At 36.4% G+C, this 21,461-nt stretch overlaps 1 protein-coding gene across 2 annotated transcripts in view; it reads right to left on the reverse strand.

Moving 5' to 3' along the window:
- REV3L (REV3 like, DNA directed polymerase zeta catalytic subunit) overlaps positions 1-21,461 on the reverse strand; it is a 113,264-nt gene that overhangs the window by 49,042 nt on the left and 42,761 nt on the right. The window contains exons 3-11 of one of the 2 annotated variants that reach the window (XM_041478016.1): positions 20,120-20,194; positions 18,479-18,639; positions 14,393-14,489; positions 6,538-6,632; positions 5,874-5,978; positions 4,833-4,917; positions 4,599-4,747; positions 4,175-4,303; positions 1,468-1,705 (exon numbers count right to left, since the gene is read on the reverse strand). In XM_041478016.1, the coding sequence (XP_041333950.1) occupies positions 1,468-1,705; positions 4,175-4,303; positions 4,599-4,747; positions 4,833-4,917; positions 5,874-5,978; positions 6,538-6,632; positions 14,393-14,489; positions 18,479-18,639; positions 20,120-20,194 (1,134 nt within the window). Of the gene's footprint in view, positions 1-1,467; positions 1,706-4,174; positions 4,304-4,598; positions 4,748-4,832; positions 4,918-5,873; positions 5,979-6,537; positions 6,633-14,392; positions 14,490-18,478; positions 18,640-20,119; positions 20,195-21,461 lie in introns of those variants that run through there. The other variant, XM_041478017.1, reaches the window with a different exon arrangement.

Genomic DNA, 21,461 nt, shown 5'->3' on the forward strand with positions numbered 1-21,461 from the left:
AATATTCACTAACATAAAAGCCTTAGTATGGGTATGCAAGGACGCATTAGAAAGCCACACAGATGGAATGAGCCTGAGCAGAGTAAAGTCAGATACACCATCAGACTCAAACTGGTTCTTCATGCATGAGCAGAATCATGCAGTGGGCAAAGATGCCCATGGCTTGTATCTGAAACCAGTCCAAATTCTGTAGAGATCTCAGTGAAACAGAACTTGTAATTCCCTCTGAACACAAGATCACTCCCTGTGGAAGCACATGGTATGCACATTTTCCCTAGTGTTTTCTGTCTGGAATTAAGGTGTAGGCATATGTGAGTAAGATATTAGTGAGACAGCTCATCAAGTCTCTTGAGTTTTTAAATAAGATTCTTTACTGCATTAAAGTAGTTAATTGCTTCAGGATCCTCCCTGACTCCTGAAGTTGTACAGTCAAGCCCATACAGAGCTGTGCCTGAGCTAATGAATTCTGCAAGATACAGGTTTTCACAGTAACTACCACTAAACTGAAGTTTGATGTTAAGTGTCTTGGATGGAAATTTCAACTTTTCAGACTACTGGAGGGGAAAAAAAACACAGAAAATCAAAGGTCAGATAGGAAAATTAGCTTTAGAGATCAATTATCTCTAGAACTAGAACACTAATGAACTAACTAACTTCTGGGTCTGTTACAACTTTAATGTGCCTTTGGGAAATAAAAGAAGCATTTCTATACCTCTCTGGTTCTCTGAAACATAGTATGATTACAATTTCTGATGTAGAAAAAAACCCCAAATATAAAAATGTTGTGTCTGTGAAGTTCCTCATACTTCAAACAGAATTATAAATATCAGAAATTGTGCTGAAAGCAGGGGTCAAGAGAAAGTGGATATAGCTTCTTTCAATGCCTGTCAGACCAGACTTACAAAAGGTCATTACAACCTGAGGTGTTCCAAGAATCTTGGCCTTAAATATACTGAAGTTGCTGACCTTTAGCAGTCAAGCAGAGTAAGCAACATTCATGTTTTGATTTAGACTTTGAACACGGAAACCAATGGATGTTTCTTCCTCAGGTTTCTTGGTTAGTCTTCATATGAATACTTCTTAAATATTGACTTTAGTAAAAGATGTACAAGATACACCTTAACATTTGTATCATAGCCAAGGTGTGACCTTACAAGCAAGTTACCACTAAAGGTTTTCTTGTATTTGGACTTGCAGAAGAAAAAGCCTACCTAATTCTTCCTCAAAGAGCAAGTTAGAAGCTTACATTTGGCCAAACTTAAACACTTAATCTTTATTTCCAGATAACACTGATGACTCACATCATCATCTAAACAACCTGCCTTCCATCCCAAGATCTGCACAGATTTTACCACATTGTTAACAGAGACCTCTATACATCTCATTAGGCTCATAACATACTTGAAAACAAGGTGGAAGGAAAAGATCTGGCAAGAAAAAAACAAAGTAAGAAAAGAAAATATATACCTCCTTTTTTGCCCATGCTCTTCCATGTTACTGTCCCACCTTTGGGACATCAGCAAGCTAAGTTCCATTTCTTCTTTCTCACACTGTGGCTCATTTTCTTCATCGTCACTGTTCTGAGAATTTCGCCAGCTTCCAAGAGAACGATGGTGAGAGAGTGTTTTTTGATGTCCCATCTGATATCCATCATTCTCCAGTCCAGCCAACAGATCAATCATGGCCTCATCAGCACTACTGCCCACTGTAGAAAAAGCCCATACAAGTAGAATCTATATTTTGTTCTACTTGTAAATGACTAGTTACAGTCTACCAGTAAAAAACACAACCAACCAAACCAAACAAAAAAGCCCCTCACCATTTGAAAATCTACTAGTTTTTTACTGTCTAAGGCAAGGCACGCTACAGAAATAAACCTCTTTTCATATCTTATTTTTTTCAAATTTTATGACTTATCTTTTCTAGCTCTGTATCTAAAACTTGACAACTTTCTTTCTTTCTTTCTGCCCTGCTCTTCTGATTGCACCAGATTCAGTGGACACACTTCTCTCTCTCTCTCCACTCTTCTATTTCTTCTTCATATTCAGTAAAGCTTCACTCTGCCCTTTAATTTCAGCTTGAGTGCCAGGTTCTGAAGAATCACTGCCTTCTCTTGCTCAAGAGCTGCATTAGCTTTGAGCACTTTTTTCTGTATCACTTGAGGACTTTCAGTCACTGTATCTTGTGAAAAGGGATGCTGACTATTCCTCCTTCTGTTCTTAAATATAATGCTCAACTTTGGCTCCCTTTTCATGTCACTATAAGCTGTTCTATTCCAAGGTTTCTCTAAACACTGAAAGTTTACCTGATTTCACTCCTGTCTTAAATTTCATATTTCTTTTATTTGACCCAAGCTTTTGTAATTTATGCACTTCCCTTATTTTTTTTCTTTTCCTTAAAAATCCTTCCAAGTCACAATTTTTTCTCACTCTCTTCCTACTTACCTATTATCTGACCTCATAACCAATTTATGACCTCCAGTCTACCAGGCATCTTTGTTACTTCTCTCTCCTTGTCTGGTTGAAGAACTACAATCTCTAATTTCTTTCCTCAGGTAGCATCGTATGATTACAATGATCTTTAGAATTGTATAAAATAGATCTCAACACTGGTGAAAAAGGCATTTTTCATATTTTGCAAAGGCTTCACAAGATACCATGCAACTCTTTATAACAGAAACCATCCCCCTTTCCAGAGTTTTTGAATTAACCCACTTTCAATTATACTTTCTCTTCCTGACTCCTTTGCCCTTTGTGAGGCTCATCATTAAACTCCAACCTCTACTTCATGCTAATATGAACCTTGGGGTGTAATTCACACTGAATAGGAGAAGTCATGTGGTTCACAGTCCCTGTGGCACTACAACTCTACTAGAGGAATAGTGAACACTGGTGCAGGCTATGAGGGAGCATAACAGATCCAAATATGCAGATGTTACTCATAGTCACACAAGACACCAGGAATCAGCATGACAAGAAGGGAGGAGACAAAGAAAGAGAGAAAAAAAAATAATATAATCTCAATTTGATTATCTAGTCAATGGAAAAAAAAAGACCATTTCAACACTGCAATTTGGTTGAGCAGTTCAAATGTACAGTCATAAGGCATACCCTACATATTATTTTAGCCACTTTTTATCCTCTCAGGTCTGCTCACGTTTGCCACCTCCCACAGAATTTCTTATAGTTCTTTCAATAAATGCAAATCCTTGCCTATAAAACTTCTATAATCAAAATCTTGCCTATTCTCTGTAAAATAAAACAGTGCTACAGTCTTAATCTAACCTCACCTACTCAACTACTCCTCCTTTCTTAGCAAGAACAGATTTCAAGGTTGTATTACCCACAAACATATACTGCTGCCCAAGCACATACTCATACACTATAGGTATCAGAAGAAATGGAGGCTACTATGGGTTTTAAATACTCCTCCCTGACCCACACAATGTGGTTCACATTAACATTATACATTATGTTTACCAAAGAACACACATAGAGATATATCCTGAACTATGTGCTTTTCATCTCCTTTAGAGTATTTGAACTATTTCTACCCCATGTAGTTTTTCATACAAGTTATTTTCTTGGTTATTTTATGGTTGTTTCCCCCTCGTGCCTCGCAATTTTACTGTAATGGTTTTTCTCCTCCTCTTAAATATTTTACTTCTTGTTTCTTTGCCTTCAACCATTCTTTGTATCTAAAATTTTTGGGAAATGCTCTGCTGCAATTTGCCTCTCATTATCAACCTACTATTGCCCAGCATCTCCAGACAGCTGAGCTTCTGAAGACAGATCACATGCATGTTTTCTACCTTAACTGTATGAGTCTCTATTGAGACAGTCAAAATCATCTTCATTCTGATAATTTTAGCCTTATAGCCCTAGGAGCATAAGGAAGAGTAATATCCACAAGAGACTGCATTGAGCTGACCTGGCAAGAGGACAGAGCTTTCTGAACCAGGTAAACACAGCAGCCTCTACAAATACAGTCCTGGTGACATTTCTTAGAAAACACAGGGTGTGTTTTGGTGGTGGTAGGGTATGTGTCTCATCCTTTCTGAAAAACTCCTTGAGGAAAATTACTTACTTTCTTTTGTGATGGGTAGCCTAAGGGAACACAAAGACTGTGGAACAATAAAATAGTCTGGAAGAAAAGACATTCCAGTCATACTCACTAAAAACTGTAGTCTGATTCAGTCTTTGAGACAAAGGCTGAAAGCTTTGACTATTCTCCACAATGTTTAAAATTGCTTCTTCATTAATAAGTGCTTCCTCTTCTTTATCAGTATGCATCCTATTGGAGTCTTTAAAAGAAAAAAAGGATGAGAAAGCATAAAACTTCCAAGTCAGAGACATCAATACATTATGAAAGCAAGACACTTCACAATGGATTTTACTATCCAAGTATATTTCCTATATTTCCATTATTTGCTGTAGCAATTTTAGAAAGGCTTACTCTAACAATAACAAAAACCAAAACTACTCTGGTTTTTCATAACTAACAATCACAACTTCCTTGGCTTACTTCTGTTAATAGTATGAACAGCCAAACCATGACACAGATTTATGCCTAAACAATTAGTATATTAAAAAACTCACCTTTGCTCATTTGTTTATCATCATGCACTTCTACTGTATTAGCTGGTGTACACGGAAAGGCTTCAGGAGAAAGTACCTCAGAATGTAGTGTTAGCTCAGCAGAGAACTCCTCTGATCCATTACTGTAGTCCAATGATCCTGACAATGTTCTAGTTAATTGAAAAGCAAGTTTTAAATGCATATTTAAGGTTTGCATAGAATACTATATTTTATGACAAATGGCTAAACACTTACACAGAGAAGTCATTTTGCTTGAGAATTTCTTTAAGTCTCTTCTGAAAAAATTTTTCACTCTCTGTTGCTGGCACAAATCCACGGTCTTTAAAATTTGAAAAATATTTGTTATTCAGTTTTACTTTGACCTCTCAACACAGAGAGCAGCTAAAATTACTGATTTTATTAGAAAAAGGCTCGAAGTTGAAGTGCCTGCTAATTTTCAGTGCCAAATCCGAGTGTATTTCCAAGTGTATTTAAAAAACTTTAAAATATTTAACATACTCCCAACTAATCTCATTTGCAACTGTGAGTAACAACAGCATTTACAAATCATGATGCAATTACCCCAAGGTGAGCATCCAAGAAAAATCAGTGAACATTTTTGAGAAGTCTGGCTTATACAGCCTCAATAACGTTACACAGAAACACAGGAAAAAAGTTAACCAGAAAGTAGTCTGCCTTAGCCAGGAACCTGCCTCTTTCCTTCTTTCTGTCTTACTTGCCAAATATCATTGATATTTTAAAAGAAATACAGCCTACATTCTATGGAGAATAGCCTGTTCACTATGCAATTTCGTTGCAGAGAACAGTCTTCCCCATGTAATGAATTTTACATAATAACAGGGACAAAGACAGGAATTTGTCTATCCTATTAGAATTTTAATCTAATATCACCTTGGCTATAATTCTGCAGAAATTCAATGGGACTGCCTTTATGCATAAACTACAACAGAAAGCTTCAAGATAAAGAGATTTAGTTTTGTTGGTATTTAAATGTTTTCCATCACAAAGCATACAATCTTAACTATCATTTATCATTCATTCTGTCTAGAATGTTTTGCACACAGCTGAATCATGATGTTGTTAGGCAAGGTTAGGTCATCTTACTTTCAAAATTGGAAAACACATACTGGACCAACACTAAGCCTGGAAGTAAAAAAACAGTACATCTAAAAATCCCTCAGACATGATACACCAATTTAAATTCTGTCCTCTTGCTTCCTTCTCATTCAAAGTTTTGGCTTAACAGCTGCTCAATTGTTTGGTTTTTTTTTTTACCTTGTGACTCAGGTGGCTTAATCTGAGAAGATTCACATTTCTGCCTTCGTCGCTGCTTTTCATCCTCCCATATAGCTTGCAAACCAGGGTTCCTGCCAATCTGGGCTGAAATATGCAATTATACATGAAGGGAAGTCTGCCAAAATGACAAAGCATTCTTTCCCCAAGCTGGATTCTGACACTTTTCTTCATCTCTTTGTCATTCTAGCCTGTTATTTTTTAATTGCCATTCCTGCCTTACTCTAGGATTTGGTACCATGTAAAAGTTAAGGTGTAACTTCATTTGTTTTCTAGAACTTTAGCTTTTTCTTGTCTTCCCACCAAGTAGTGTATATATGTATATATAGGTGTACGTACATACATATGCATGCATGCACACATGATATTGGTATTTTCATTAGTATTTTTCCTATAGGTCTAAAACCTTCTATTATGCATCAAAAAAAATCTTTATATTGCTCTGATAAGACACTGTTTTTATAACCTCTTTTCTTTCAGAGTTAATTATTTTTCTTTAAACTTTAAAAATTTGGAGATAAACAATTCACTAACACTGAAATACAGATTGTGATTTAACTAAGATGAGCTTTAAAAGAAGAGCGAACTATGACAACATGGTTTCTGTTCTAAAACCATTTAACATGGAAAGTTATTAACACTTCACCTTCAATATCCAGTTGATTCAAAATGTCAGCAGCTACTGCATCCACCTCCAATTCACAGGTACTTTGTGGCTCAACACCTTTCAACATTAAAGAGCTGTGATAACATAAATACCACAGATTAATTTTATCAATATAGTGAGTTTGAAACATCCATCATCACTGTTTCTTAACTGGACTATTACCTAAAATTGTTTAGAGGAAACAGGAGTGACTAACTGAATGCAGAATTATCAGTTCCCATCCTAACCTGAAAGTCCTTAAACTAATGATCATATTCAAATCTAATTAGATAAGAAATCTGTACCTTCAAGGGTTTAGCTTTTTCTTTTGTGAGGAGAAGAGAAAGAGCTGGCAGATAACTCCAACTACTAAAGCAATTGCAATGATGTTCTTCTCCTTAAATACAAGATGAAATGTTCTATATAACTCAGCAAACAGGACCAGGTGTGTAGGCAGGATCATGCACCCAGAAAACACAGTGGCAAGAACTTTTCTTTCTCATTCACAGTTCAGAACAATGCAGAGCACTTTAACATTTACAGCTAGTTTTTTCTGGAGTTTATTTAGTCTGGTGAATAAGAAAGGGAGTATTAACAACCCACACACATGCTGAACTAAGGATAGCTGGTTTGATGAAGACTCGAAATGAAAGACTAGAAACAGATTCAAGATTGCTGTACAATTATTTGATCACCTTCCTGCTGTGCCTTTTCAGATCTGCAAACGTCAGTGTCCTTCCACCTGTTGCTGTCAGTGAACAAATTTTCAGCAGTCCATGAAGGAAGGTAACAAACAAATCATCTTGTAAAAGTCCGCTTACCCTTTAAAATCTTTTTGGGTAACGCTGAAAATCCACTCCAAGCTCTTCAACTTTCTAGTAGGGCTTATAGCAATAGGACAAGAAGTAACAGTTTTAAACTGATAGAGGGTAAATTTAGGCTAGATGTAAGGAAGATTCTGTTTTATGATGAGGGTGATGAAATGCTGGAACAGGCTGTCAAAAGAGGTGGGAGAAGTCCCATCTCTGGAAACACGTAATGTCAGGTTACAGGGCTCTAAGAAACTTAATGTAGTTGAAGCTGTTCCTGTTCATAGCAGGAGGGCTGGACTAGATGACATTTAAAGGTCTTTTTGAACCCAAACTATTTTATGATTCTCTGCACACTTTTAAAGACAATCCACTGCCATCATGTCCCTCTGTTCCCAGTCATGCCATCAGCTAGGAAACAAGCCTACAATATGCTCGAAGTGCGTACTTTTCATGTCATACACTTATTGTGTTCACTCATCAAAGGATTCAAGCAGAGCTCTGCCTGCACAGTGGGCAACAGGAACTGGAGGCAAGCTGTAACTTGTATTTTGATCTCACAGTAACAAATGACTGCAAGAGTACTGGGAAACAAGATTGAGGGAAGAGGCTGCAAGAAGTGCTAGCTCCCTTTAGAAAATCAAACCACTTCTGGGAACAAGCAAAAAGGACCATGACACAGAATGGTCAGTGACATCAGAAATGTGGTAAAGACTTGCCTTGACTTGTCTGGAGGATACAAAATCAAAGATCTGAGCTTCCCACTTTCACTGATTTCCTCTTTTAAAAGACAATAAAAAGACCCAAAAACTAATGGGGGTTAGAGAGAAAGATGAGGAGCCTTTCTGTCAAAAACTAGTTATTTCAATTTACATAGCATATTATTCAAATTAAAAACACTGAGATAATAACAGGCCTTTTCTGAAACAAATCTAGGATTTATCACTATAGTTGTCTTTAACACTTCCATGATGAAAGCAGGGCTGGCAGTCGAAACTGCACACTCCAAAGAGTTACGTGTAAGCTAACAAAGACACCTGACACACAGGAAATTCTTCATTAGACTTGAGAGAATGTCTTCCCAATACCACTGGTTCATTAGTTTGGCATTTAACATCCTTGTCAAGGTGAGCTGCTAGACACTTGCACGAGTTGAAGTCATGGCAGTAGCACTACAAGCTTCTGCAACATTCAGGTAAGCCACAAAGGCCAAGAAGTCGTTTGTTCCCCGTTCGGGAAAACCCTTGAAGGGTATATGAAAGCAGAGCAGCTTTAAATGGCCCTTCTAACATTTTAATTTATGTTGATTAAAACAAAACCATGAGGTGGGGAGGGGGGAGTACAAACTGCCCTGAAGTACAGTTATTTAACATAGTTACATGCTGCTTTGGGAACTGTTTCATCTCAGTATTAGCAATAGCTTGGTCAGCTGTTATGTTTGGTGCTTTTGCTCACCTAAACCAAATGTGTGCAACATACCGGGAAAATACACAAAGTAACTGCATTTCCCATTTTCCCCGATCAAGACACATTTCCTCAGCAGCTACAGTGCTGTTTTAGCAGGTGAGAAGATAGCATGAAGAAGTCAGAACATGTCTAGTCTCCTCCCAGAGGAAGTTGATTGAAAATATGAACTATTTCATGTCATTAGCAGTTGTAATGCCTTGGAATATATTCAGGAGTGGCCTGTTCAGTACAGATCACTTTATACAACAGACTAATCACCTGCCTCACATCGTATGCATCAGTTTTGCAAAGGAAAATAGTGGTTTAGGTAATGCCCAAATCATGATTTGAGACTATCTGTATTAGAACAAGGTTGGAAAAGACAAATTAGCAAGTCCCAGGCAAAGCCTTTCACAGCATCTATGTTTCATTTGGTAAGAAGAAACGTAAAGAGACTTGTTCACAAGATAAAACTTGTAATACAGGCATATAAAAGACAGGCTTGAGTGAGGTAGTGTAGAAGGAACCAGACGCAGGAGAACAGAAATTTACTCTCTGAAGAAGCAAGATAAATCAGGGTTGCATAACACTGACTTGCAATGACTAGGCTACTTGGGATACTGATACTAATTAATTTCAAATTGCCTTTTATATCTACACTCTAGGTGAAAAACTGCAATACAAATCATTTTACTTTGTATAAAAAGCTTCAAATACATTATTTTGAGAACAGAGAAAATGGTCCTTATTTTTGAAGAATGTAACAGTTTGTTCACACTATCACTGAGATAAAAACTATAGTTTAGGATGCAACTTGCACTCAAAGGAACTACCAAGGCTTGGTTTCTCAGACGTTGAGATAATGAATTAAAGCTAAAGCTAACAATTTTTTAAAAAGTGCTCACTACAAACAGCTAGGTAGATCAAAGCCCTTAAAAACCTTGAATAATCAATAAGGTCAATATCTTAATTCACCAATTAATTTATTTACAGCCTAAGGAAACAAGGTCTGTAATGACCCCATCTAAGGTATTTGTAACATTAAACTGAGCACAAGAGACAAAAACTAACTTCATGGAGTATCTGAAAGGTGTTACTCAACTGTGCTGATAAGGACTCTAAAATTTCACATAATAATTTTCCATGCTCTGCTCATGGCAGAAAACATGTCCTTGTTTTCAGGATGTTCAAGTGACTTAAATAATGTGCACATTATATTAAAAAATCAAACAGCTAAATAAAAACATGCACAGACTGACAAGCGAGCAAAGCAATTATGACAGTCACAAGCCTAGCAAAAATCTGCAATATCACATATCTGCTAGACTGTGCAGAAGTGTTATTTGTCAGATCTCTCCACTTCCATATAAACTAGTGTCTAATAGCAAATCTAGGATTGCAAAAAAAGAAAGTGTCTCTCAAAAGCATTCTACCAATCATTCTGCTTTTAACACATCATGTCCAAGTGGTAGACTTGACTGGCAGATACTCTAAGTCTGATGTTTACCAGCAAGTTTTCTCAACGGAACTCACAGAAGTGTTTCATCATTTATTATCAGCTGCCTGATTGGGATAACAAAATGTGTCTAATGTCCAGAACTCCTGATGTCAAAAACTGTTGGATAGCACTACCAAGTTCAGGTGATTGCTGCCCATTTTAGGGTAGGCTTTGTAGGTTTCAGTGCATTAACACTGCCAAGTATTATACCTAAAAGCCTTACAGGGACTCCTGGGCACTAGAAATTTTGAGCATTTGTCTACTTGATAACAGAATCATTCTAGAATTACATTTTAAATAATGTCTTTGACTTAATACAGTGCACTTATCATAGCAGTGAATCAATAATTTGGAGATTTGCCAGGAGCAAGACAGGATATGTCTGGGTTGAATGCTGTTCTTGGTAAGCGGCTGAGTAGCAAGGTGCTCTCTAGCATGAAAGAGGGACTTCAGTCACCAAGAAAATTTGACATAGTTCTCAAATGTATTTTGAAATAAGGAACCATCACTAGTATTTCCTCAGCAAAATGCTGCTCATGTTACACATGTGACTTCTAAATTTTGCATATTACCTTCCAGGTATCCAGAATTGTATTTCAGCCAAGTGATATACTGTGTTCCAAAGTCAAGAAATGCCAAATCAATGGCCCTGCTTGTTTAAACAAGAGAACTTGTTAACTGCCACTTACAGCAAGGACTTGGCAGATACATGTTGGACTATTCCTAAAATTCATTCTTAATGTACACAAAGGAAAATGAGTCCAAACAGACATCCCAGTCACTAAGAATACAAGACAGGCCTAGAAATTTTGTGGTCTCAAACAACATTTGACTGTCTTTTCCCTTCTTGCTTTTTCTTGACAGCACAAGTAATAACTTAAGCATACAGTTGAAAGGTAGGGAAAGATTTATGCAATCTTCATATCTGACATAAAGGACAAAGAAAGAAATTTAGAAGTTCAGTGATATTTAGAATAAACTCCAAGTGCTATTGAAAATAGCAGTCAAGTGGTAAAATTAGAGTAAGTAAAAAAATTTTGCTAAACAATTCACAAAAGAGTTAAATATTTCAACTTGAACTGGATAGAACTTGAAGAGGACTAGATAATAAAGTGAAGGGACTGTGCAGGTATTGCACATGAAACAAAAAATGAATACAGCTGTTGATATGTAAGTATGTTGGGAATACAGAAGATACTTTGTTAAGAAAAAAGAAAGGAAGAAAGGCAGCTTTAAAGCTATTAAGTAATGCCGTAGCCTGCAAAAATAGAAACAGTTGAGTCACAATCATTTCAGGAAACAATTAAAAGGATTTCCTTGGATAGGTATCTCATACTGTCTGGGTCAGATTTATCTTCAGTAAGGCTGATCATGACAATTATAGGTCCATTAAGCCAACCTAGAAGCAAATTTTCAGAATTTGAAAGGAAATGAAGTAGGAAGGCAACATGAAAGTGGCACTGCAGTATGGGTTTGATTACAAGAACACTGTTTTAACTTGATGACTCCCATAAATAATCCAGGGGAAATTTTAACAGGCAAATAATTTTGTGTGGATACAGAACGAGTAAAATCAGGACTGGAAAAGTTTAGATTTGTTGCTTTGCTATGGCATGTATGTGCTACAGCATGGGGAAAACAGTCATGCCAGAACACCCTTAATAAAAAAATTAATTTTCTAGACAAAAGAACATTTAACACAGTATCAAATGTAAACAATTTCAGTTGCAGGAATCATAAATCATAAAGTCCCTAATTTATGAAAGCATTTTAAGAGCTAACTAAATGTGAAATTCCTCTTGGTTATATAAAAAGGACAGAGCATTGATAGAAAATGTGTAGAACTGAGTATAGACCAGTTTCTGTGACTGAGCTTACTTCACATCTCATTAATACAGCAGTGTAGTAATGAAATATCCTGATAAGGCAAGCCAGTAGACACGTTGGATATATAACCAGTACCAGAAAACAAAAGAAGGATAACTGAGAAGTAGAATAATAGAAACAGGATGAGAAGAGAAACATTTTGTACTAATAAATCCTAAAATACACACAAGCCAAATTGGCATGACAAATGAAACTGTAAAAGAGTATTGGGAACTACCATTATCACTGCACATGGTGTACAGAGAATTTGTGTGGCATATTATGTAGTATTCAGGCTTTATGTTCAAGAAATAAATTCCTGATGGTAGAAGTACAGCAAACAAATACCAGGGAAATGGACAGTCTTGGTATCTTCCCCATCATTGTTAATGTCCCACTTCTGGAACACATGTGAGTGCTGGAGAAGGACTGGCATGAGTGAGGTGCTGCACCCCTGGCTCTACACATGGAAGCATGGAAGGAGGAGGAAGGAAGACTTGTGGATCCATGAGGAGGCATCCTTGGCTCCTGCTGTGCTGAGCTCATCCCTCTCTGGTGCTGACAGCCAGGAAGTACTACTTTGCTTTCTGTTTATCTGCTCTCCCCAGATCTGTGTAAAGTAACATCAGATAATCCTGGTCTAACTTATGATCCAACATTTAACGTTTAAGTAAAGCTGGCTTGCGGAACCAAGCAAAAAAAAAGTTGAAATGGACTGTGAATTAAATATGCAGCCAAAAAGAAGAAACAGCCCAAGAACAACTGCACACAAAGTAACCAGAAGTCAGATGAATGTTGTTGCAAAATTCCCTTGAAGTAGTTAAAGAATCAGAAAACCAGATGTAATCAACACAAGCTCATGTTTTTACATGCTAGAAAAACCTAAAGTATGGTTTAATACACACATTTTCTACGGGAGAAGCAAATTCTCCCATAACACTAGCAGGAAGTGTGGCATATTGACCCCAATAAGCTCTTCAGAGAAGAATGACAGGATCCACCCAAAGGCTGAGAAGATTACTAGATGACAGAAGGACCTGCCAATCATTAGCAAATAGCTTAAAGAATGAACTTGCTGCAGATAAACTATATAAATCAGTAGCTTCTTATCAGTACCTTCAGGTACTGTGAGTTTCTCTCCCCTCCCCAACTCTGGCCACAAAATACCCAAAATTCCAAAAATACTTAATTTTCTTATAAAAGTAAAATGATTACAGATTACAAACTGTAGAGTAGGAAATCCCTAGGAAAAAGGAAAAGCATGGGAGACAGAGATGAAAATTCTAAGCTGCGTTTCTTATGTAGATACCATTTGACATGGACAAACTGAAATTCTCTGATAACACACTATTCCTAGAATCATAGTCATTAAGGTTGGAGAAGTCCTCTAAGATCATCAAGTCCAACTATTAATCTAATAGTGCTAAATCATGTCCCCCAGCCACCACTTCCATGTATTTTTTGAACACTTCCAGGAGATTTCACCACTTCCTGGGCAGCCTATTCCAGTACTTGACCATCCCTTCAGTGAAGTAACTAATATTCAGTCTAAACCTCTCCTGGCACTTTTATTGTTTATTATTTTAATTACTGTAAATGAGTGTAAATCACTATTATTATTATTATTATTATTACTATTTTTATTATTATTATTATTTACTTCCCTTTCATCAGGCCATTTTATTCTGTCCTCCCACTTGTTACCTGGGAGAAAAGACTGACCCTCATCTGGATAAAACCTCCTTTCAAGCAGTCAGAGAGCAATAAGGTCAGCCCAGAGCCTCCTTTCTTCCAGGTTAAACAACCCCAGCTCCCTCAGCTGCTACTGAGGGGCCCAAAACCAAACTGAGATTTGAGATGTGGCCTCACCAGTGAGGTCACATTAGTTAAGGATGATTACAAAAATACAGTCTGTGAACTGATGTGTAAATATTCTCTATAACTATTAAGCTTGCTTAACTCTTCATCAAAGTCATAATTCCAAACCCAGAAAGCAGAATTTTGCCCATTATTTCCCAACTGGACTTTTAGAACCATAAACCACAAAGCATCAGGTGACCAAGACTATACAGAGAAACTAAATAATAATAATTTGTGTCACATAATCACTTTTTTTTTTTTTTTAAACATGTAAAACATATAAGGGTCCTTTAAATGAGAGACTGGAACTCTATAACATGCATGTTAATGTATAGAGGAACACACAGCACACAACAGAAACACCTGGGATGCTGACCTTGGTATTTCATCTTCTTCCCATTCAATGAAAGATACGTTGCTTGAATTTTCTGGCAAATGAATTCTATGATGTTTACTTACACCTGATGTGTCACCTAGAGAAAATGTAGAATGAGAAATTAATTAATGTGGCAGTATTTTTTACAAATATCATTATATAACTGCATTTATTATTTAATATTACCAGTCCACCCGCTCCTAAAGAATTAATAGCTCTGCCTGATATCATCTTCACCCATTAACTATGCTAGACCTAATTTTCTTTCTAACACATAGACATGTTTATATAAAAAAGAAAAATACACTTCCAACACACTGACATTATTTGAACATTTGTTGTAACATATCTTAGCCTAAATTCAATCTTCTCCTATTTGTTAAAATTTCAAAATAAATCATACAGTCTGATGTAAACTTCAGAATTTCCTGGGTCCACGGTTCAAATCCCAATGGAAATTAGAAGCCAAAGAAAACACTACTTCACACTTTTTCTTATTTGTGAGCTGGAAGGGAATATACAACACATCCCGGATACAATGGTAGTAGCAATAAGTGCAAACCTGCAATGAAGGCAGACGTTGTCTGACCTACAAATAAAGAAAACACTCTAAGTTTTCTCAGAGGTCTCCAGGTAAGGAAGTGTGCTCCAAAGTCATGCTGGCGAAGTCCTCTCTGAAGAATTCCTACCTCCCTTGAGGTCTCCATCTCATTTTTCAGCGAAAGGAAAGACAATATACACAGGATATGGCACAAGAAAGAAAAAGTCCCAGGCTCCAGGAATGGGAGGGAGAATGGGAGAAGACTTCGAAAATTACTCAGTCTCCCACTTCTACCTGAAAGACCAGCTTGAACCTTGAATTTTCTCAGCCATGTTGGTGTCATGCACTAGCAGTTTTCTGGTATTAAATTTACCTTTCACAAGGTAAATTTAGTTTTCTGGTATTAAATTTACTTTCAAACAAACACTCCTGCAAACACTCCTGCATTTGTTCAAGTTACACTAATTAATTTGTCAGAAGTCTTCAATAATTAGAAGTTTATTAGAACATGTATTTTTGTTCTATAAATTTTGCGATAGTCTTGTCCATGTAAATTCCACTACTTGGAACATCAGGTTTAGGGATACCTCATGTAGCAAAAACCCCTAAGTTTCTACAGAACTAATTGGCAGGCACCATGCCAAAAGAACCTTAGAAGCTCCAAACAGAAGCAAGCAGGCTTAATTCCATACATTCCAGACCAAGCTTACTGCACTCACACTAGGTTCGTGCAAACCTTGCCCCTACTTCAGACTCTTAAGTGTACAGGCATGGCACAAAGATGTGGCATTCAAGTGGGGTGAAAAGCCACTCTTGTGCTTATGCAGAGCCAGCTCACGTTTCAGCCACACCTGTGCTGGTATGGTCTGTGCACTGCGATGCCTAAGCAGGTGATTCTGGAAAGACAACACAAAATGTCTGATCCCATTTGCACAGATCCAGCTCAAACCTAGCACACTTTACTGCCTGGGCTGCTCAAAAGTGATGACTTGTCCTGGCCAGCTAGTCCAGGAAGAAACACAGCCATGTTTTTACTGTGTGGCACATCAGCTAATTCTCCATGTTAAAATGTAAGCATGGAAACAACTCTTATTATTTTTCATCTGCAACTTGATTATTTTAAGTTGATAAAATGGGACTGAATAGTTGTATATTTTAAAAGAAAATGCATCTCACAGCAGCTGTGCAAGATTATAGGCCAACTAGTAAAATATATACTATTATTTTTAAAAATTATATGCATTTCAAATACCACACCACAGCAGTTTCAGTGCATTATTCCCTACCATGGCAGTTTTCATATATTTTTAAAAATTGAGGCTCATATTCCTGTATTAGTTTGTTTCTTCAGTAAAGTTAATCACAGGGATAGGAATTTAAGGACACTCGATATTTCCCTTCTCTTGATATAAAGATCTTTAACGACAGTAGCAATGGCACATCAAGGTCTTTCAGAGTCATTACATATTACATAATACATATTACAGAAGCAGATTCAGCTACTCAAAATAAAAATTTTGCAACAGTTACAGTGGTATGTGGTGCATGAATGAATAGGCAGCCTTCTTCACAGCCCATAAAGACAAGGAGTTGAGGAAATGAACTGCTGCACCTTCTGGATACAAGCTGACGAAGGCAGAATATTCTTGCTACAAGAAATCTGCATGCTGACCTCTCTCAGCCTTCAAAAAGAGCGACTTATCTCAGTGAGAAAAATACCACTATGAACAGGCTCCTGAGGCTGCTTGCTTACACTGACAAACATGTTAATTGCCAGACTCATTTTCATACCATCTGCAAGGGAAGTAAGGTAATGTTTGCTGCACATATTTTGACAAAGGCTTTTACTGCTGTCTAAGAAACAATGTTTGGTCTGGCCTGTGTGACATAGCTGTACCTGACTGAAAGGAAACTCCCACAACACAGAGGCTGAGGAACAGGCAGGTAAAGTGTGTCAGGTGTAAGCACAGGCTGTGCTTCTACACCACTCCAACAGCCTGAGCTCAGAGAGGGCTGTGTTCAAGGACAGGCTCTTCACAGCAGTGCCTCTGTAAGGCTGCACCAGGGACAAACCATTTGCTGCTTGGCTGCTGTGCCAGGAGCAATAGACAGTGATCCTGTGCCGGGGGACTCTGACAGACTGAGGCAGGCCACTGATGCATGTGTGATGGGGAGCCTGCAAAGCAGAATGAATATTCCTAGGAGCACTGCAGCCAGTATCTGATCAAGCCAGACAAGGTAGTGTCATTTTTTTCCTTTTATTTTATTGGATTCTTCCCCTATATAAGAATAGTTAAAGTCCACTGCTCTCAGCCCATGCTCCTCTTCCACCCCCTTGTTCCCATTCAAGACTTAGGTCTCTCATCCTTAAATAAATCATGAAGGAGAATATAAACAGATTATGTTTTTTATCTATCATCTGAAAGAGGGGAAAAAAAGAGCTATGGAAAAAGAATGGAAGCAACTATTTGACACAATCACATGTCATGTTTCCAGAGGCTGATCTGAATATTTGGAAGACTAAAGGTACCTGACTGTATTTCCTCAGGACTGAAGAACCTGAAGATGCTCTGTCCATGGCAGAGCTTTTGCCTTCCTACAGTTCTGACACCAGCAAAAAGAGTGGCCTATTGTTGGGTGCGAAAAGAGTATTTTCCTTTAAACAAGAATTAGTTATAAAACTCCATGGGTTAATCTATCTGAATACACATACATAAAAATAAGGAGGACATTCAGCACGATTATTGCTCTGCCTTTTTACAGAAAGATATTTCACCATTCCTTTCAACTTTTGCTTTAGCTGTAGGAACAATTATGATTTAAGTAAATAGTACTTATTTTACTAAACACTACATACCAAAGGCATACTTTTCCTACTGTTATCTTTATAATGAAGAATTTAGAAGAATTAGGGATGTTTTCACCAAACTGAATTTTTATGTCAGTGGTACATCTCAAATGCCAAATTAATTTCTTAAAATGCTTCCTTTGCTCACACACTAATAATTCAAATTTTACCTTAGAGCAAATGACTTCAGCACAAACAGAAGCATTTTAATTAAGAACATTGACTGTCATCAGAGCAAAATCATTAGCCATAATTTTGTGAAGACACTACTGCAACAAAAAAAGAATTTCAACTGATGTAAGAATCAAAACCATAAAAAATTAAGCAACAGTATTATTATGCTATCTTTCATGTCAATTCTTCAACTAAACATCAACAATTTTTCATCTCCTAGAAAAGAGGTGTGGTCATCTTGTGAAATGGTCACAGCTGCACTGCTGACAGAACACAGGTTTCTTGGTACACACATCTCATTTTGGGAAGCAGGCTCTTCCTCAACCCCCACACAGAGGCATAAAAAGCAAAAAAAAGCTACATATGGGCTTTGTTTTGACACAGAAAGCAAACTTCAGGGAAACAACACAATACTCATTCAGCCAGAATAAAGCAAAAGCTCGACAGCTAGTGACGTCTTGTACAAAATGGTAGTTTTTAGCCTTCAAAACAATTATTTGGTCTTAAGAAATAAACACCTCACCTTTTCTCCTTGCTTTTCTGAATTTGACAGCAGCCAGGTTTATTAAATTCATTCCATATAAATTGTAGTCTATAAAGAGTTGTAGGAGGTAGGGAATATGGGCTTCATGAGGCTGGTAAGATTTGTTCATTATGGCTCCACCTTGCAGAAGCTCACAAACTCTAAAAGACAAATTAGGACATAAATAAAAAAATATTTCAGCACACCAATATTGACATTTGACTTTATTAAAATATAGAATACTTACTGACATTTTACATTTTGCCTTAGTTGTATTTTTAACTTAAGAACTGTGTTTTCACAGTAACAGATGAACAAAAATTATCTCTGCTAATAATGATACAATATTTGTGTGTTAATTGCAAAGGAGATTTGAATCTTTCAGGTAAAAAAACCAGGAAACTCTCTGGAAAAAAAAATAAAATCCTACAATATTCTATTCCCACAAGTGATCCAAAAGCCACTATAGGCCATGGAAATTTTTTTAGGAGAATAACTAATTCTCCTAAAATGTGGCAGCTGTATGCCTACCCAGCAGTAATAAGTTTGAAAGTGTCTCTAATTCTCCTTGACATACATATGATATAATGATATATATGTCCTTCACGGTTTTCAATCTACATACTGTATACTCAGAAGCAGTATTTTAAAACTCTGCAGAAGGACAAATCCTCTCTTTTAAACAGCTACACATTAAAAAATAATTGCAAGTATTTGGATAACTATAAACTGGTACAATAAGTTTATCTCAAATTAACAGTATAGAACTATACAACAAAGAAAAGCACTAAGCATTTCTAAATGCAACAAACTGGGATTAAAAATAAAGTTTTATACCGAAAAAAGAAAGGAATAATTTAAGTGAAGTGTCAGTCTTTATTTGGATAGGAGCAATTCAAACATGAGAAACTTCAAATTTTGAAACAACTGTCCTGTCATCTATTAATATAGAAATTTTATCATGCAAAATTTCACTGGCCTAGAAGAAAAATCAGACAATCCTGTGTTATGATCATGTATTGGACCTTTTTAAAAAAAAGTTACAGTATGTAACAGCACACTGTAACTGTATGCAATCAAGAGATTTCAGTTTATGCTTGGGAAATAATTCCTCCTTATTTATTCCTGAATTTACTGCAGCTACTTTGACAGTAAGATTGAAATCAACAGCACTTTCATACAACAGAACCTTATTCTATTGAGAAATAGAGAACTGTCTAATGACAAAAGCTATTCTGTTTTCCAAGTAAACCTTAAATTTAGTAATCTTTACTAAAATTAAAACCTACCAAAATTTACTTCATAACAGATGAAATGAAGCCATATCAAAGACAGCTACATTGTTTTCCTTAAGAGTTACAGGAAAAGTAAGCTGATGCAAATTTGTTTAAATGTTCACAAATTACAGTAAACACAGAACAACTAAAGGCAAGTATGTTTTGGTATTGCCTTTCCTAACATTCTACTGTTTTAAAAGATTATTGGTGTGTTTAAAATTGGTAAATTTTAAAGTGTTTTGAACACCATGAGGCAATAATTTCGGAGATTTTGTTCAGTTACTGGTGAATCTTGTTTCAAACCTGACTTTTTAATTCAAGATATAAGGAAATCAGACAGAACTTTGTACTTCCACATCCTTACCTTTTTACCATTGCAGGATTGTAAAGATAAATCTTCATAAACTGTCTCTCCTTTTCATGGTAACCATAAAAAGGCCTGATGAGAAAGGAATAAAAGCAAAAAGCTAGCCAGTTATGCTGTGGCATTTATTCAATGACATTTTACTATAAGGAGTATTAAATAAGCATGTCTATCTACCCAGGTAAAGATGAAGATGTATTTAATTTAGGTCTTTCCCATTAGCCTCTTATGCAAGCAAACAAAACACCTGAAACACTCTTATGCTGCTTTGAGGCAATGAGCAGCTGACTTTCAGTAATGACTGTTCTGAAATTCTAAGGCAAGAGAAAAGAAAAAAGAGACAGGTTCTCCTAATTTCTACTTGTTCTTTTCTCACTTATTCAAGTAACGATTGACATCAACAGTTTACTCTGTCCAGCTTTCACTATGGAGATGAACAGCTATACTACAATTTATATAGTTCTCACAAAAAGAACAGTATCAAGAAATTTGGTAGGTGACCTTATTTGTTACTGTAAAAACATCAGAAAGCTCTGACTAAAAATAAAAACAAGTTATTGCAGCCACTTTTTTCACAATATCTAGAAGCCACGAAAACTGGCTGGGAACAGAAATACTATCTTCCTACACTTAAACAATTAGAAAGAATGTATTTCAGAAATGCATGAAAAAAGCAAATAAAACCTAGTCTTGCACAACACTGAAAATTAGCATTTACATTGTTTTGAAGATGAAAAACTGAATGCATGTATCTCGATTACTTCTGTTTTACCGGGATATTTTCCTATTACTCATTATGATTTATTTTTCAACCCTTGGTTATGCAAGTTAAATAAAAATTAGCTAAAAGAATCCTTAAAATGCTATCATTCAATACAGAAAGCTACACCAAATAAAACACAATGGTCATCTTGACAGATTAGTAAATGTATATTTAAGAGCCTCTACTTCCTGGCCTCTGCTGCTGTAAGAAGCAGACAGATAAACAAGACTTGAGAATCTCTGTGAGGGCAATTTTACGTGAAGCAAAAAACAAAAACAAAAACAACAACAACAACAATAACAAAAAAAAAAAAAAAAGAAAAAAAAAAAAAAAAAAACAAACAAAAAAAAAACCCAAAAAAACCCACCAAACAAACATCAAAAAAGAACATCTAGAAGACATGCCTGCTGTCAGGGAACCTAGAATAATCCAGAGAGGTACAAAAAGCACTAGGATATAATTTAGGAAAAAATGGTTGGGTCAAGATTTTTTGGGAAAACCTCGTCAAAGTAAGTGAGAAGAGTAGTTTAGAAGTTGTACAGCCCTGTATGAAGACATACATGGGTGAGGAATGAAAAA

Source organism: Pyrgilauda ruficollis, unplaced genomic scaffold (genome assembly GCF_017590135.1).
Source record: "Pyrgilauda ruficollis isolate IOZ18807 unplaced genomic scaffold, ASM1759013v1 scaffold43, whole genome shotgun sequence".
Lineage (NCBI taxonomy): Eukaryota > Metazoa > Chordata > Aves > Passeriformes > Passeridae > Pyrgilauda > Pyrgilauda ruficollis.